Source organism: Gossypium hirsutum, chromosome A13 (assembly GCF_007990345.1).
Source record: "Gossypium hirsutum isolate 1008001.06 chromosome A13, Gossypium_hirsutum_v2.1, whole genome shotgun sequence".
Lineage (NCBI taxonomy): Eukaryota > Viridiplantae > Streptophyta > Magnoliopsida > Malvales > Malvaceae > Gossypium > Gossypium hirsutum.
Window position 1 is genome coordinate 94,840,001 of NC_053436.1, and position 19,214 is coordinate 94,859,214.

The 19,214-nt window shown below is 31.0% G+C and overlaps 1 protein-coding gene across 2 annotated transcripts; it reads right to left on the reverse strand.

Annotated features, from left to right (window-relative positions):
* Positions 1-12,736: 12,736 nt before the first annotated feature.
* LOC107894375 (F-box/LRR-repeat protein At4g14103) lies at positions 12,737-14,829 on the reverse strand. Of its 2 annotated transcripts, none has more exons than XM_016819656.2 (4): positions 14,653-14,829; positions 13,527-14,400; positions 13,295-13,435; positions 12,737-13,151 (listed from the first exon to the last, which is right to left on the reverse strand). In XM_016819656.2, exons 1-4 carry the CDS (start codon positions 14,694-14,696, stop codon positions 12,876-12,878), a joined length of 1,335 nt encoding a protein of 444 aa, XP_016675145.2. In that variant the 5' UTR covers positions 14,697-14,829; the 3' UTR covers positions 12,737-12,875. The 2 variants fall into 2 exon arrangements, with proteins under 2 accessions (XP_016675145.2, XP_040941259.1); XM_041085325.1 differs by having other exon boundaries at positions 13,527-14,392; positions 14,653-14,788.
* Positions 14,830-19,214: the final 4,385 nt, after the last annotated feature.

Here is a 19,214-nt window from a genome sequence, read left to right on the forward strand (position 1 = left end):
TGATCAGTTTTAATTTGGAATGAAATTTTATGACCCGTATTTTCCGAAAATGCCCTGTTTATGTACGGTAATGCCTTGTACCTTATCCCGGTCTTGGGTAGAGGTAGGGGGTTTACAGTTAAGCTAAGTTGAAGGGTTTTTTTAAAGATAAATTTATTAATTTATTCAATGAATAAAACCATACAATTTATAGAAAAAAATAGCAAACACTTGTTGTAAATGGACAAGCTTTATCAACACAATAAAGGCTTTAATTTCAGCATCAATAGAATATTATGATACGTTGACAATTGGCTTTGTCACAACTTAAGTATGACATATCTAGAGTAATTGCAAACACTTAATACGACATATTTGGTGTTGCGACACTAAATTTTTGACAGAGTAAAAATACTACAAAAGAAATTTTGTGTCCAACATCCACTCATGTTAATTCCTTATCTCCAAGGGCTTTTTTGTTAAATGTTAAGGTTGTAAATTTGGCAGTATTAAAAGCTACTGGATGTCAAACTTAAAGGAGGCCCTTTTTATCATCTTTTTTGTTCTCTTTTGTTCTTTACACCATTTTAGTTTTCTAGGTTTTTCCTTTCCTAACTTAGTTAGTTAGTAGCTAGTAGTTTTTTCTTTTTTTTTTTATTGTAGCTAGTAGTTTTCTTGCACTTAGATATAAACTTTTCTCTTGTTATTTTGTCTAGTTGAATGGTATAAGCCATGTCCCGACGAGTTAGGGTGTTACAAACACCTCTGGTACTGATTATTTTGATAACACTTCATAATTCATATATATATACATATAATAAGTTAATAGTATTTGTAATTTCGTTTAATTTTATGTAAATTTTCAAAAAATATTTTTTACATAAAATTTTTGATTAATTCATTTTTTTTACTGACAGACAAAATTCAATAGGGTATAGTCAATTTTATTCTAAGATTAGTTAAATTTCGGCTTTAAAAAAAATGAATTAGATTTCAATATATTTCAACTATCTTAGCCAACGTAAAATTAAATGAGACAGATACAAGTAGAACAACACAAAACGAAAAAAAAAAACAGCAGCAACGCGCAACAAAACAGAATCAATTCCACATAGCAAGGATAAGCAGCTGTAGACAAAATGGAACATTAGAACAAAATCCGCAGCACACCCCCTGGAATTAGCAACTTATGACAATACAAGGCTAAAGCATATATCAAAAACAGCACCTGCGGTTGCAAGGGCATCAGCCATGCTGTTCTCAGCTCTCAAAATATTAACCAACATACACCACCCATCACTAGCCTTAAAAATTTTCCCACATATGCCAACATCTTAAAAATTTTATAGCCATAACCCTCAGTCAAAATGAGTATCCATAAAATTGAAAAACCCAGACAAAAAAAAAAATAATAATAATAAAAGAAGGCCAAGACCTTACCTTTATCATTCCTCAAGCCCCTACACATCCAATAGCTCCCGGCCTACTTAGCAACATCGTCAACATTGAATTTGGCCAAACCAGGATCAAGGAGGCTGTTATTGAACAAGACCACTTTTCACCTTGGCAATTCTTGAGACAGAACACGGCAAGGGATCAACCCACCAAGATGCTATTTCCTCATGGGAAGCCTTAACCCATTGCATCAATCGCGATTTAGCAAGAAACAACATCTCATCAACTGAACCAATTCATTCCTTGCTAACCAAAGCCGCCAAATAGCAGAGGCACAACAAATTATAACCATTACAGCATCTAGATTCTCCACCATCTACCTACCTTTTAACACAACCATCTGAAATACTGAGGGACATGAAAACACCTTATGTTAACTAGAGAGCATTATCTCACACTTATGTTAACTTGATTCAGTTACTAATACGAGTGTATAGCTAATATATAAGTTTACTTTTTAATTTTTTTTCATGTATATGGAGAACTTTCAGATCATATCTTGAATACTCATGTCCAGAGATGCATTTAAGATGCGTATTTCAATAAAATAAACCATAGTAAAAGATTGAACTTTAAAAAATTTAAACAGAACAATGTTAGAAACATATCTGTATTCCACATGTTAAGTAAAATATTTCCTTTGAAAATTTTGCTATTTTTCTTTGGAAAATTGATATAAAGTAGTAACTGTTAACTGAAACTATAAGAAACGTTGAAGTTTCTTAAAAGTTATCAGTAACATCAACAGTACTTTATTGATTATGAGCTGCCAATTCTTTGGTGCAATAAAACAAGATATCAAATTCCTTAAAAGCTTTAGCATGCCTTGAAAAAGAAAAGGAAAAAGAATAGAACTTTTGACCTTTTGCAGTTGTTTAATTGCCTTTCATTGATGCAGGATAACAAGCAGTGGACACTTTACCTATTGTTTTTCATGGTTCTTCATTAGAAGCATAGACTACGATGTTTTCAAGCTGATTAGCCTAGAAAAAGAGATCAACAAAGCTAGCTAACGATGACAGGGCATTTCTTTGGGACTCTTGGTAATGTAACCTAGGCTTTCGTTACCTCCTATCGCAGTCTGTTATATTCACTAACAAACACTGTCAAATTCTGTAGAATCTGAGCATTCATCAGAAAATACTCAACCAATTGCAGCTCTTCTTTTTTTCCATGGAACGTGCCTTGAGCTGAGACAACAAGCATGAGGGTGGTCTCTTTGGTAGGAAAAGTGTGTCAACTAGCCACGGAAATTCCCGACCAAAAGAATCACCAACATGATATAAAAATTAAATATCTTAAACCTATACAAAAGTAGTCTTACATTTTGGCCTAGGTAGCTTGAAGCAATTGAAATATATAGTCACATTGCATACATACCAGTTCAATGACAAGGGTTTCAAGACAGGGAGAACTGTCTAGTAATGCTTTCCCAGTTATATGAATAAGCTAGGGAACTTGGGAACTCTATGAAGTCCATAAGCCTTCAAAAATGAAAACAAGTCTTGTTAGTTGTATAGGATCCAGTTTGTTTCATGTATTGGATCAATGCAATAATAATGCATACCCTGTAAAAATTTGCAACAAAATGAAGTGACCGAGTGTTACTAATCCTTCTCAGAAGATCTGGTGCAGCAGTTTGATAAAAGAAGGCTACAGTAAATAATCCAACATCAATACGGGCTCCAACAAGGGAATGGAGGCTTAGTAATGAGTGGTGTGTTACAACGAAATCCGAATGCTCGAAATAGACAAGATTCGGTGCGTTAATCATAAGCTGTTCACAATCAGTAAAGCTTGTTAAAATGAGTCTCTTGAGTGTAGGACTACAAACCATGAATTTTCCAGGAGTTTTCTAGCTACAATGGCGTAAGCAATTCCTCAAGCATGTGGCACCCAGAAAAGAGCCTTTGAACTGATTCATCGTCTGAAAATACAATATGCCTAAGATGGAGGAACTTGAGATTGGGCAGACAAACTGTATGAGGAACACTGACGCCAAAAGAGTGTCCGAATTCCAACTTCAGTCTCACCAATGTCATGCAACAAAAAAGGGAAATAACACTACGAAGCGCATATAGAAGCAAACGCAATGTCTATATATGCATAACTCAACTCGTCAAGTTTGTAAGGATCTAGTTTGTTTGTTGTGAGTTTAAGACTGAATTGATCTATAGTCGGCCTACTACGGGAAAACAACACTTTGTTCACAGTATCACTCATGCCATCATAACTTAGAGGTAGATGACAAACAAAATATTGTGGCTTTTCTATGGAATCATCAATGGTGAGGGTAGCAGTCCTAGCGAAAAGATGCCTCCACCGTTTTGATAGAATGGAGGTCCTGGTTGTTTCTCGTAGTGGAAGATATGAAATGATGTGACAAATAAGCTCATCTGATTGTTTCCATTCTCATCGCTGCCTTTATGAGCCACTAAGGCCTAATATTTTCAGCCAACACTCTATATCTTACCTGAATGTTTTCTTTTTAGGGTTTTGAAAAACAAGAGTCAATCCAACTGAATGAACACCAAAGAGAATTACTTGCATAGCACGCTTAAATTGAGATTCCATTAATTTTGACTAAAGTTGCGCGCGGTATATTTTCCAAATAAATTATTTTATAATTTTATATAAATTTAATTTTATGATTGATATTATAAATAAAATTATAATTTTATTTATATATTTATAATTCAAATTTTTTTTGATAAAATTATATTAAATTATTATATGTGTATGATATATACAACTTCTCCTAGATTAAACATATATAAAAATGCGTTTGTTATTTATGAAATCTATATATAATAAATGTTTTAAATCTTTTAAAAAAGCTTTTTTTTTATTTTTGTATGTTAATCCAATAAATAATTCCTATTATAATAAAATTCAATTAGAATCCTTAACATAAAAATAGAGACTGAATTTTAACCTTATTTTAAATAAATATACTATTATAAAAGTGGAATTTTTAAATTATGTTTATATTATTTTTAAATTTTAAACAGTTTTGTATTAGATTAAAATTTTATTATATTAACAAAAATTTTAAATTAATAAGTTTTAAGTATTTTATCATTTTCTTAAAAAAATAATTTTTATATGTTTTTTAAAATTTAAAATTATTTTTAATACATTTTTATTTATTCTATTTTACATAATATTTTCAGTTAGTATTTTATTTATAAAGGAAAATTAATGTTTCATTAAAGTGATAAACGGTTACATGTTGCTAATTAGGTTAAAATATGTAAACTTTTTAGATTTCAAAATTTAGATTTAATTGTTAATGTCACCTTAAATTTATTTTGTTAATTTTGTCGGAATGACATTTAAAAATTAAAAATAAAATACTCCTATAAAAAAACATTTCAATGAATTAAATTTAGTAAAAAAATAATGGTGTTAACAATTGAACTTTTAAATTTAAAAAGTAGAGGGACTAAATTTCTTAAAATAAAAGTAGAGAGACTATATAAGAGTATAGGGACTTAAATTTTAACTTACTCGTTAAATTCAATTTCAGATATTTATAGGGTTTTTTATAAAAAAAATTAATTTATTTTTAAACATTTTAAATAAATTTTTTTTATTTTGAACTTATCACATAAATTAAAAATTAAAAATTATGTTTAAAATATTTATTTTGTAAATATAAATATTTTAAGTAAAATAAGGAATTATTGAAAGATTAACCTTATTACATTATCACTTATATGAAATAATTTTTTTAATTAATAACAAAATTTTAAAATATTACTTAACTTAAAATATGAGTAATTCACGAGGAAAAAAAAAGATTGTCAACTTCAACTAAAAACTTAAGAGCTTGTAATATATTTAATAACCGAGAAAAATGTAAATTAAGAAGCAGTGAAAAATCTAAAAGACTTAGTTTGACAATGCTTTTGAAAAGTGCTTTTGAAAAGTGCTGTGGAAAAGTACTTTTGAGAAGTGTTTTTAAAAAGTTTAATTTAAAATTTGAGTGTTTGGTATTGCTGTTAAAAAGTGCTTTTGAGAAATAAAATGTCCATTTTAGACATGATATTATAAAGTAACAAATATGTATTTAAATAATGTTTAAATTAGTTAATATTATGATATTTTAGTAATAATATAAAAAAATAATTTATTATAACTTATTGTTAATATTTTAATACATAATATTAATTTTAAATAATTCTAATTAATTAATATTAATTATTTATTATAACTTTAGCAGTCTTGTAGTCTGCTGGAAAGAAGGAAACATAAGGCTAAAAAAATCACATAATGCCAAAAGCACTTTTGGCTTAAAAAAAGTGGCAAATTTGCTACTTATTCATCTGTAAAAAAGTGATTTTGTTAAGTTGAAAAATGGTCAAAGATGAAGACTGTTCTTTAATGCTTTTAAAAAAAAAAGTGATTTTTGGGCAAAAACCCATCACAGAAGCAAGGCCAAACGGAGCCTAAGTCAAGAAATAAAAAGATAAAATAGTAGATATGTAACATAAGCAGTTTGATGAAAATACTTGAGAGAGCAATCCCCTTTTCTATCTCTAGTTATAGCTGCAATCCTTGATCGCCTATATATTGTAGCTATAAATGTGAATGCTTGAATTAGTTGTGTGATAAGTTAGTAGGTTGAATTATAAGCAAGGAAAAAACAAAAGAAAAATAATTATAAAATAAATGAGAAAATATCACCTTAGATAATCATAATAGAGGGTTGAATTGGAAAAGAATGTGGGGAGCACTGAATTTGTGACAAAAGTTAGAATAGGAGACTTAGATTCTCAATTAAAAGAATTGAAGTGATAGAAAAAAGAAGAAAATGAAAATACAACTTGAAAAGTTATTGATGATTGATGATGTTGGATTGATCTATAGAGAAGATGAAATTAACAGGAAAGAATATAAAGAAATTTGACTTTATCTGGTATGATATAGGTATAGGTGAGTAAAATTCGATTCGATTCGAAAAGAAAATTGAATTTCGAGTTAATCAAATCAAGTTATTCGATTTTATTGAGTCAACTCGAATAAGTAGTTTGAGTTGAGTTGAATCTTACAATTCGAATAATTCGAATAATAGATTGGTATAAACACCCTTTCGGTCCCTATCAATTTTGAAAATGAATAAATTAGTCTCTCTCAACCAAATTTAAAAAAAAACTCAAAATAATTTTTAAAATTCCAAAATTTATATTTTTAAAAAGATTATAACAAATTTTAAAAAAATTTTAAAAGAAAGTTAAAAAGTTAAAAATTTAAAAACTTTCTAAAATAATAATTTGGGATTTAAATAAGTTAATTAATGATTCAAGTTTATTATACTAAAGATTTTTTTTTTTGCTTTGAAATTTTTTTCAAACATATATGGTTTCAAATTTATGTGCTCTAACATGGATTTAGTTATAGTGTAACAAGATTTTAATTTGACATGTTTAATTTTTAAATTTAACTAAAAACAATTTTACTTGATTTGACTTCACACAACTTGATTCGAATTAAATCAAGATAATAAAATAAAACTTGTCAACTCGATTAACTCAAAAAAATTTCTCTCGATTCGACTGAACGCTCACTACTAAATATAAAAAGTTAAAGTTGTATTCTATTAGTTGAAGGTTATGTAGCTATAAAGTTATTTAAAAAAAGGTAAAGTAATATATTGAAGAGAATATGTAAAATTGAAATCAAATCGGTACCATTTATTTGTATTCATACCAATGAGTTAGAAAATAATTAGTAATACATTTAGATTATGTTGTGGTTTGTGAATTGAGTCGTAAAAAAGGGAAATCCTTACATTTGAAATCACTTTTCCCCAAAATTTCCTTGTCGATTAAGTTTTTTTTTTTTAATCCCTAAGTTTCCTTCTTTCAGTTTCCTCCTTTTTCATTATCTGAGTTTTGCTTCCTTTCTTCCTCGGGTAACTTCTCAAATTTTCCCAGGTAATTTTTTAATTTTCTCTCTTTCCTTCATTTCCCCAACAATGGTTAGAATCAAAGAAAATCATCATGAGGGTGGGAGGAATCACGACGGTCACAGTTGAAGGGGCTGTGTAGGTGGTGCTATAGTGGGTGATGGGGCTGGACCCAATACTTGAGAGGTAAGTGCCCTAGTGGAGAGTCCTTTCTTCCAATGCTCAACAACTTGAGACGAGTTGGTCAAACATCTGGGTGTTAGAGGGATACAATTGCCCAATTTCGCCTATGACTTCAGCATAGTTCATGGCGAGTGCCGACTGAGTGACAGTACTAATGGTATCATTCTTCCCCTCTATCTTTTCGAGGCTGGGTTTCACCTCCTGCTACACCCATTCTTCTGTACAGTGCTGAATGAATATGAAATTTCATCGAGACAACTTGTCGGTCTATCCTGGTGGACTTTGATTGCTTACTTCATTGATTGTAGTTTGAGGAATGAGCCACCCGTTCTTGGTGTATTCCAATGGATCTATCGATAGAAGGTTACCGCTCGTGGCACCACTGTTGGGATGGCACACTTCAGTACTCACTAACACTTAACAAATTAATCATGCAAGTGCCGAACCCCTAAGCACCAAAAATTGTTTTCTTCTTTCTCAATATTCGGCCAAATGCAAATGAAATGGACAAAATCCATTTTTGTTTTTATTTAATACATCATTTATTAACCATTTACCAAATATCATATTTAATCTTAATATTAAAACATTAAAACACATAATGGTTGTCCATCGTTGTGCTATATAATTCCTTTAATAATAGAATGCAACTTTTATATTTTATGTGATTTAGTTCTTTTTGTCAAATTAAGCATTTAAACGGTAAAATTTATTTATGAAACTTTCACGTAATTAATCTATCATGCTGTAGACCTTATTAAAATAATAAAATAAATATTTTGACTTCGAATTGTGGTCCCAAAACCACTGTTCTGATTAACCCAAAAAACGGGCTGTTACACCCCAACTGTGGGAATAGCTCGTAATGTGGAGCTACAAATCAGTGAATGGAAAGGCAAGGAAGACTTTGAGGTAATCCAATTAGATAATTACGATTATGTGCTTGGCTTAAACTTCCTTGATAGGATTCAAGCAGTTCTGTTTCCATGGGCCAATGAAATTCATATTCTCACTGGTCCGTTATCGAAGATTGTTGTGCCAGTGCATCGGGATATGAAGGTTGGGACCAAGGTGTTGTCATCAATCCAACTAGTCGAAAATGTTTCGTATGGGAGAAACATTAACTCGATAGAACGGAATGTTACGAAAGCCCCTTCGGAAAAGTTAGTGGAGCGTGAGTCTGATATGAGACCTGTGGAGTCGACTATGGAGACACCACCTTTGGGGAAGGTGGATTGTGCATCAGACTTCGAGGGGAAAGAAGCGATGCAAAAACAGTCGAAATGAGTAAATGCCGCGAGTAAGGTACATTGCAAACACTCTGATAGTGTTTTGAATTTTGACTTGTTGGCTTGGCAAGGTCGTAGGGGCCCTTTCAAAGTTCATAAGCAAGAAGGCCGAGGAATTGTGGGGGAACGAAGCCAAGATGTGAGAATCGAAGGGATTCCAATGGGAACAGGTCTAAATTAAGGCAAGTTAGAGCGGAGACTTCTTGCCAACGAAATGTACCAACAAGTGCAACGGTTCAAGTTAAGAGGCAACGGAAGCCGAGGCAAAGGTTTCTAAAAAATGGACAACTTGATTGCAAGACAAGTCGGTAAGAGGCCAAGGCAACGAAAAAGTTCCGAGACGAATCAAGCCAGTGTCATTCGGAAGTTGCAACGAGGGCATTGCGAGATTGGGTAGAGGAGAATGTCACGGGCCAAAGTTCCAAGCCCGTGACCATGTCACAAGATGCGCCCCATGGAGGTCGATCGATTAGATGGGGATCATTCAGCCCACGAGAACTGGCCCGATTCAAAGAATTGTTGGAGAAGCCTGTCAGATTGAAGCCTGGGTGGCCCAATAACGAAGATATGACAACTTAGGCTATTTTGGATAACTAATCCTAAAAGATAGAGGGAATCATATCTTGTAAAGATTAGATTAGATTTGATAAGGCATATCTTGTAAATCCCTTAAATCATGGGATATTGTTAATCTCGTCTGTCGATGTAAATGTACTTTAACCATCGGTTCTAGAGGAGCTCAACTATAAATTAATAGAGATCCTCCCCTCATTTGTAAATCATCCATTGTATTTGTAAATTCTTAAAAATAATAGAATTCTGAGAGCATTTACTCAAACACTTTGCGAGCGCTCTTTCTGTTGTTCTTTGTAAGCTTCTTTTAACATAAGTTTGCTTCTGCTTTTCAGTTTGGTGCCTTGGAGGAGTTCTTAAGGAATCCTCATTCGAGTAAAGGCTGACTTAGGCGAGTTTGGACGAGTGAATCGCCTAAGGCCGCATGGATTGCGAGACGAAAGGTCTAGCCCCGTGACACTAGTTGAACGTATCGACGATTATACAATTGTTTACTTCTACATTTTTCCTCATTTATTTTCCTTACAATATTCAATAATACTGATACATTTTATATTGTGAGCAAATTTAACATTACTTAATTTAAATGGTAATTAGAAGTAAAATAAAGTTTTGATTATAGCTATTATACTATATTTTTCTACGTCTTTATTCGTTCTTAACTAAAGTGCATAATTCATTATTAAACCCAAAATCCTAAATTTAATAACATCATACTTTGCTAAATTATTTATAGCACTTAACTAATTTCTAGTTATTGCTAATCAATTTCATATCACAAAATAATCTATATATACTTAAATGAACTTAATAAGTCCCAAATTTTCCAGCATAGAATAGTTCACTAAAACAATCCCTATACTTCACCAAATTAACAATTTAAGCTATGTTATTCAAATTTATAACCTTTTAGTCCTTAGGAAATATTATCAATAACACCACCACTCAATATGGCCAATTTAACCTATAATATTTATACTCAAATCATTATACTAAAAACATTTATTATTCAACAAAATAGCATTAAACCTTTGAATTTCTCATCTATAGCAACTCTCCAAAATTTCCACTCACTCTCAAAATTACAACATGGGCAAACTAATACATAGCATTATATCTCCAAAAACATCAATTTCATGCAAAAATCATCAAATTTCACTCACAAATTTACTCATGCATTTGTCTCCATGGCCGAATGGCTCTCCCCCCATGCTTCTTCAATTTTTCAGCAGCCAAGAAAAAGAACAATGATTTTTACTCTCTCCCCTATCTCCTTTTACCTACTATATCTTTTATCTCTTCTTCTTATTATCATTTTCTTAACTTTATTTCTTTTCTAATATATTATAATCATATAATACTAATAAAGTAGATGGAAACCATCCACTATCTAATATATATATCTAACATGGCTTATTTACTTAATAAGTCTCTTTTGTAAGTTCTATTTTAAAATCTAGTAGTAATTCCTACTTTTGTCTCTTATTTAATTTAGCCTCTTTTTAATAATTAACAATTATTTCATTTTTAAAGTAATTCTCAAAAATATAATATTAATATTTTTGAGCCCAATTTGCTAAGGCGGGGTCCCGGAAATATAATTCCCGACATCCCTTACTTATGAGCGTTACATGTGACATACCTAACATTAGTATTTATAGTACAACCATTTACTAAATATGTGTTGGACTAAGTCATCACATACGACTCACAATGTTGGAACCATGATAATCATACCTATAATTATCACTATAAGAAATATCGTGACTATTACATAATAATTTAAGAAGCATTCTCATGGTGGGTCAATCCAATATATTGTTCTTTAACATATATTTCTGTGTTGACTTGATATCACATATCTATAACAACACTTGCCATCAATCAAACACATATTAGTCTCAATGCATTATTATTGATCAAGCCCATAATAATACTTGACAATGATATTTAAAAATGATAATATCTTCATTAGGAATTTATCATTATATAATTTATCTAGCACACAAATAAAGCCTAAAATAATAAAGATAATGTCTTGATCAATAAACTAGGTAAACAAGTATGTTAAGTACAATTATCAATAAATTGGGTCGTCACTAGTAGTACATTTGCTAGAAGCAAAATCTACATACAAAAAGAAAAGATGCAAAGTCTTGTGTCGAGTTGGATTCTAAGATTGTGAAAATGCTAAGTCTGATGTTAAGAACACCTTTTTATACTTGCTTCGGAAGTTCAACAAACATTGCCTTTTAGATATACGTATCGCAATAATTGTCATTGACAGCTCACTGTAATTCCCTCCCCTATTGGTTAATATCCTTTCAAATTTCAAATATTTTCAAAATTAGAAAATTGAAAACTTTTTCAAAACACGAATCACCTCACATCCAAGGTTGAAGTTTAGAGCTGACGCAAACAGACTTATTAGTTACTAAATTCCTTGCATAAACAAACATTGCCACTCAGAGTAGCAAAGAACAGGTCGCTCATAAACACGTCTTAAGGAAAGGATAATAATTGTGGTTTGAGTTTATTTATTTATAAAAAATTTGGGTATTTCAACTTGTTTTTGGTAAAAAATTGATATTTAAACTATTTATTTTATTTTATTTAAAAGTGTACAACATCCAATAAAAATATATCACGTGCTATATTCTTATTGAGTGATATTTTATTTTTAAGATAAAATGAGATAAAATTGATGATTTAAATACTATTATTGACAAAAAAAAATTTAAGTACTCAAACAGATAAAAATAATATGCCTTGAATGTCAAATTTGTAGTTAAGGCAAATTATCTTTGATGATTTTGTGAGCCCAATCTCTATTTTGTCCCTTTATACCTCAACAAAGAACTACAAGGCATAATAGTTCCATACGCAAACGAAAAACAAACAAATTACATGCTAAGAGTCTCTTAATCTAAACCGCCCTACATTTAAGTCCACGTTCCTAATTAGATTATGCAGAGGATGGCTTTCAACTTATTAGATTATGTGTTTTGAATCCTCCCTCTGTTGGTCTTTAACTTATATTTAGTGGTCGTATAATGACCACTGGTGTAGATGGATGCAATTTGCTGAGACAGGTTTTGAATGAAATCATGTGAAACTCGTAACTCTATTCCTGCCCAAGCAGACAGGTTTAATCTGCTAAAGTAGAACCGTTTCTATTCTCTGAATACTTCTCTTGATGTTTCAATAATTAAAAATCAACAAGAAATTATGCAAAAGTAATACTTGAAAAACTATCATAGAGCTATGCTTCTTGGTTGATCCTTAAATATCCTATCCGTCAATGCTAAAAGTTTGATTAGCTATAAGTTTAAACCATGCAAACATATAGCAACAAGATCATACTGGAATACATTAAATTTAATGTTGTATGGCCAATACATTGGCTAAAGCAGGTATTGATCGTCCAAATATGTTTTGGGCAAGGTGTTGTTTGACAAAAAATGATAATCATGGTGACCAAAAACTTATATAATAGTTACTTGACATTTCTTTGAGACTCTTGATAGTGCACGTACTTCTTTGCTGATCTTTGTCCGTAGTCTCTTTTTTCCACTTAGTCGTACTGTAAACCTCTCTAAAACCTTTGCATTCTTCAAAAGATACTCAACCACTTGCGATTCAAATGGCTTCCCTTGGAATGACAACAACTTAATTATCTTGACTTTATACATTAAACACCCAGGTACTTTCTCTGTTTCATCCCTACCGTTGTTATGACTTTCAAGTTCGCTTCCAGAAAACTGCGAAAAAACGTAAACCGGAGACACATTTAAGTATTTAAACATTCAAGCTCACTTCGTATGGCGATGCTGATATCAGAGACACATATAAGTATTTGAAGAAAAATAAAGAGTCAAAAGCTTATCATTTCATTCATTCATACCTCAAAATCAAGAACAAGGGTGTCGAGACATGGAGAATTAGCAAGTAATATTTTCCATTCAGGAAGGCAACCACCCATCTCCAAATTCAAATAAGTAAGGTTGGGAAATTGTGGAACCAGACCAGGTGTGAGTAGGATAGGCTACAAAGGGAAAAGGGAAATTATTATATACAGTTACTCAAACAGTTTTTGTTGATTAGAATAAAGAATCCATAAGAAGAAATTTTCATACCTTTGAGGAATATAAGGTTAAATAAAGTGACCGAGCTTGACTGACTCCATTCATCAGAGCAGTTGCAGTAGGAGCAAAATCAATGGTGGAAAAGAGATATGGTCCAATATAAATACGTGCTTCTGAAAGAGAGTTTAGGTTTATCAACGAGAACCCTTTGGTTCCCGTGTAGTAGTAGCTGAAGTGAACCAGATTTGGGGCAATGATCTCAATTTCATGATCCGTGCCCATGAAACCAGACAAGAACAACTTCTTAAGTGTAGCATTACCAACACGGAGCTTGTTCATGTTGCTCACTTCACAGTTCCGAAGGTGCAATTCTTCGAGCGAAATGCAGCCTGAGAACAGCCTATCAACAGATCCATCATCCGAGCATTTCATCAAACCAAGATGAAGAACCTTGAGATTTGGAAGACGAAAATATGTGGGAACACTAAGGATGGAGCCTTTATCCATGGACAATCTCAATATCACCAGTGTTTTACAAGTGAAAACCCCAAAGTTTAGCTCATTGAATCCTTTGATTCCAATGGTTAAATCAAGCTCTTTAACATGATACCCTAGTGCATACTGAATCCATCCATTGATCCTGAAAGGATCCACAATTTTCCCACATTTGAGACGAAATTTATTGATACCAACATCCCTCTTACGCGAGAACAGAAACCTTTCCACAATATTCATGTAACCATTACCTAAAGACTTCCTGATTACATTGTTATCATCAATATTGATATCGGATACCAAAGAGAAAAGATCCTTCCATCTTATTGCAAGAATGGATGTTCGAACTATTTCTTTTAACGGAAGTAATGATATGATCTGTAAAATAACTTTATCAGGCAATCCACTGAGTCTGTCTAAATCTTTATCTCTTGCAAAAAAAAAAAAAAACGAATAATCAAATCAGTTCAACTCCAAGTTCTTAGTTAATGAGTTCAACCTCAAGTTCTTTGTCTAAAGAAAAATATATATTCTTTTATCTTTCTTGCCAATAAAATAAAATAAAATAAAAAACAAGAATCAAATTAGTTCAACTGCAAGTTCTTAGTCAAATCAGTTCAACCTCAAGTTCTTTGTCAAAAGAAAAGAATATATATATACATAAAACCAAGAAAAGACATACCTAGTTTGATTGGCAAAACGCCGTTTTCTTTGGTAGGCGGCCATTGGGAAGATTAACAATTAATTAAGAAGATGAAAAGAGATAGACCTTGAAGAGTTTTTGCAAGCAAATTGATTAAACTTCTTGTAAGTTAGAGTTTTTTGATATTCGATAATTACATTACATTATCCGCCTCAATTTCTTTTAAAAGATTTTGAGCGCTTTACTATTCCACTAATCAATATTGATGTGTTAAATATTGATTTGGGCTTAAAAATTAAATTAGGGTTTCATTTATTGAATTAATTAACTATAAAAGTTAATATTAATTAATTTTACCATAATGGTCTATTTGTATACTAAAGAATACATATACATTTAAGTAATAATTGCCTATTTTTTTTAAAAACAATTGGATATCATTTAATGATTGTGGATTTTTTTTTATTTTTAAGAGATACAAATAATAAATTATTATAAAATAAAAAGATAGAAAGTAAAAAACAAAGAAAATAAGAGAGCAAAAGAGAAAGTGTATTTTATTGATCAATGAAAAATTATTTAAATGCTCTATTCTTAATAACTATTAAAATTTAAAGTATATCAAAACATATTTAAATCTTGATAGATATCAACTTAATAAAATATTCATAACATAAATAAAAATATAGTAAATAATGAAATTAATATATCTTTTTGGACCAAGATTTATTTCTCTCTACCCTATCTCAGTTGGTAGAGCGGAGGACGGTATTGAATTGACTCAAAATATATCTTTTTGGGTTAATTGCTTAAATAGATTAACAGGTTTCTATTGATAATTCTAAATAATTAACTGTGTGTTACTTGTAAACTATATTAGATTATGGCAAATCAAGATGTAGTTAAAAGTAATTATGTAATAAATTTATTAAAATTTAATATAAAAATGAAATTTGTTTTAGTTAAAAGTAATTATGTAATAAATTTTATTTTATATTTGTTATTTTGTAAAATAAATGGACTTAATAGATGGGTGATACCAACTCAGTCAAAAACACATTATAATAGTAAGTACATATATATATTTTACTTTGTCAAAATATGGGTTTTTGATAAATTTACAATTGAATTGGGATTCGATTGATGAGTTACACTATCTCAATTAAATATATTATAATAATATAGATTATTTGAGAATAAGCTAAAATAGTTAATAATATAATGTTTAATATGTTTTCTAATTTTTAAATACAATATTTAAAAATGAAATAAATTTTTATTGGATAAGTCAGTAGGAGTCAATCAAACTATAATTTCGAGTTCGAATCGAGTTGAGTTTTCAAATTCGAATAACTCGAATAATCTGAATAATTCGAATATCAAACATAATATTTTACATTTTTACCTCAAACTCCCAAATCTTTTTACTTTTCCCTCAAAACTTTTACTCCTTTCCACTTTTCCCCTAAAACTTTTACTCCCCTCCCATCCCAACCCCCAATCTATCCAAAATCCATTTCCCACCAAAATTTTACTCTCTTATTTACTTTTTTCTCAAAATTTTACTTCCAAAAACCTTCAAAACTTTTTATTCCCCCCTAAATTTTTACTCCCTCCCATTTTCCCCTTAAAACTTTTAATTCCTTCCCATCCCACCTCCCACCTCCTATCTACCCCAAACATAAATAGTGATAATTAAATTAAATTTTATTTATATCTACTATTTATATTATTAAATTAAATTTCACATTTTATATTATTTATATTATTGAATGGTTTAGGCATATTGAATATTTATATTAAAAAATATTCGTGTTAAAATTTTATATTGGTATCAATTTCGCATTTTATCTTTAAAATAACTTTTATTAAAAAATCACATTTTTACATTTAATATATTTTTTAATTCCAAAATATATAGTGACAAGAATCTGAAGATAATTGAAACAACTAAGCAAGCAAAGAAACTAACCCGTATATAAAAGATTAATAAATAAATTATGACGTGATGAAAATTAATAAAAAATTTGATTAAGGTGGATAAATTTTATTACGATGGGTGATAGTAGTTACAAGGACCCAAAATTATTTTTTAAAATTTAGCTCGAACAAATATATTCGATTCGATTCGATTCGAATTCCATCTCACTCTACTCGATTCAAGAAAATTTCAAATCAAATTAGGATGATAAAATATGATTCGTCAACTCGATTAACTCGAAACTTTCTCATTCGATTCGATTCAATTCGATTGACCCCTAGGCCTAATAGATGAGTTTAGACAAAAAAAAAACAGACCCGTTTAGACTCGAGTAAGACATAAACTTTCTTTTTTACTGTTATTTATCTGTTGTTTTGCTTCTTTTTTACTGTCATTTCACTATTATATTGCTACTATTTTATTGTTATTGTTTAGATATTATATAATTCTTGTTCTATTTTTAATTTTTCTACTATTTTATTATTATCTTACGCATAATTTTAGGTCAATTTTTCAAGCTAAATCCAACCTAAGCTTCAAATTTTGATTTGGACCAACCCAACCCATCATGATGAGGTGACTTGCTATCTGAAACTCTAGAGAAAACTTGCCGCAAAAAGGAAAGCATCCTCAAAACTAAACCAAACTCCACGGGTTTGGAGAGTTTTAATCGAAATTAATCAATCACACTAAATTTCCTATGTTTGGCCAAAAGAAAAATTCCGTATGTCAAACTTATGATTCAATATTACACAAATTTAGATAGTAAAATATTACACTAGAAGATGGAAAACATTTAGATAATAATTATTTGACATTTCCTTGAAACTCTTGGCAAAGCACATATTGTATTAGCCATTATTCTCTCCTCTTTCTTGGTTGCACGCGTGTCTATGGTCAAACACTCTAAAACTTTTGTCTTCTTCAAAATATACTCAACCAATTGTACCACCATTTGGAACTCAACACCCTTTCTTTCCCATACAAAAAGCTTGATTGCCTTTGTTAGGAATTCGACCCGATTAAGCAACGGACAAGAAAATAGCGAAAAAATTGAGAAATTGAACACACAAATTTAACGTGGAAAAACCCCTCCAAAGAGGATAAAAAATCACGGGCAAAGATAATTTACTATAATGACAAAAGAACGAAGAGTACAAAAGACGGAGATAAAAACTAAACCCCGAAAACCCGAAAACAAAGAACCCACAAAACGTAAACACAAAATTCTCTAAATGTGTTATGAGTTCTAATCTCTAATGGGTATATTTTTCTAAGGTTGTAAAAGAGTCTATTTATAGGCTAAATTCATAGGTCAAATAATAATGAAATAATCTAAACTAATCAGTGTTTGATTGAAACAAGTAAACAGAGTTTAATTGAAAGATTATTTTTCAAATTTGACCGAAAATAAGAGTCATATTTAACGAATCTCCACCTTGACTCATATTTCCAAAACGCCATCTTTGCCAAAGCCCGCCACGAGCCTATCTTGAACTATACAGGGAATTAACTGAGTCGAATTTGTGCTTAGAAACTGGAAGACTTCTAGCCTTCGACTTGTACACTATCAAATCAAAACTAACCAGGGTCTGATTTTCATGAACACAGTGCCCTAACTTTTCAAAACCTGCATCCAAAAGAGAACATCTCTTTAACGAAACGGTCATATCTTTTTCCCTCCTATGACCAAGTTGCCTCCGCTTCAAATGAGTTGACTTCAACTCCGTAACGGACGAGGGACGTCCGATTTCACCGGTTACTGTAGAACCTTCCAGAATATAAAGACTGTGGTTCTTTTACCTTTTAACAAAATGAGAGCTCTACGAGATACTTTAATGTCGTTCGATTTGATGTTGATTCTGCATCCTTTCAAGTTTAAAATACTCAATGAGATGAGATTCTTTCGTAAATCAAGTACATACCTGACATCTGAGAGTGTCATAATTGTCCCATCGTGTATCCTAATTTTAACAGTACCAATACCAATTACCTTACTAGATGAATCATTTCCCATGCGCACAACTCCACCTTCAATTGAACTGTATGTGGAGAACCATTCTCTATTGGGACACATGTGGAAAGAACATCCTGAATCTAAGATCCACTCGGACTTGAGCTTGGTGTTATCGCTTGTTGACACTAACAAGAAATTATCACCATTTTCATCGGCCAAATTAGCACTAGCTACATCTTCCTCGTTACTCTCAGCATTCTTTTATTTCGTAGTTTATAACAATCTGCTTTGATGCGACCTAACTTTTTACAATAGCGATACCTTTTGTCTCGTTTCTTTGATGCTACCAAAACGGAAGCTTGCCTATCTGTCTTGCTATCCAAATGAAGCTCATTGTTGAGTTTGTTTCTACTCAAAAAATGACCCTATTCAAACGAGAGTTTGTCTCTGCCATAAATCACGGTCTCCCTGAAAGACTTGTATGAAGGAGGTAAAGAACACAATAATAGCATAGCTTGATCTTCATCATCAATATGAACCTCAACATTCTTTAAATCATTTAAAAGAGTAATGAATTGACTGATGTGATCTCTAAGAAGCTCACATTCGTTCATGCGAAACGTAAATAGACGTTGTTCCAACACTAAACGGTTAGCCAGAGAC

What these genes read in the sequence shown, in the direction of transcription:
- LOC107894375 (XM_016819656.2), bottom strand. Translation starts at nt 14,696, where the DNA reads ATGGCCGCCTACCAAAGAAAACGGCGTTTTGCCAATCAAACTAG. An exon ending in CGTTTTGCCAATCAAACTAG is followed by an intron (nt 14,401 to 14,652) that starts GTATGTCTTTTC and finishes TTTTTTTGCAAG; the next exon opens with AGATAAAGATTTAGACAGAC. An exon ending in CCCTTGTTCTTGATTTTGAG is followed by an intron (nt 13,152 to 13,294) that starts GTATGAATGAAT and finishes GTTTTTTCGCAG; the next exon opens with TTTTCTGGAAGCGAACTTGA.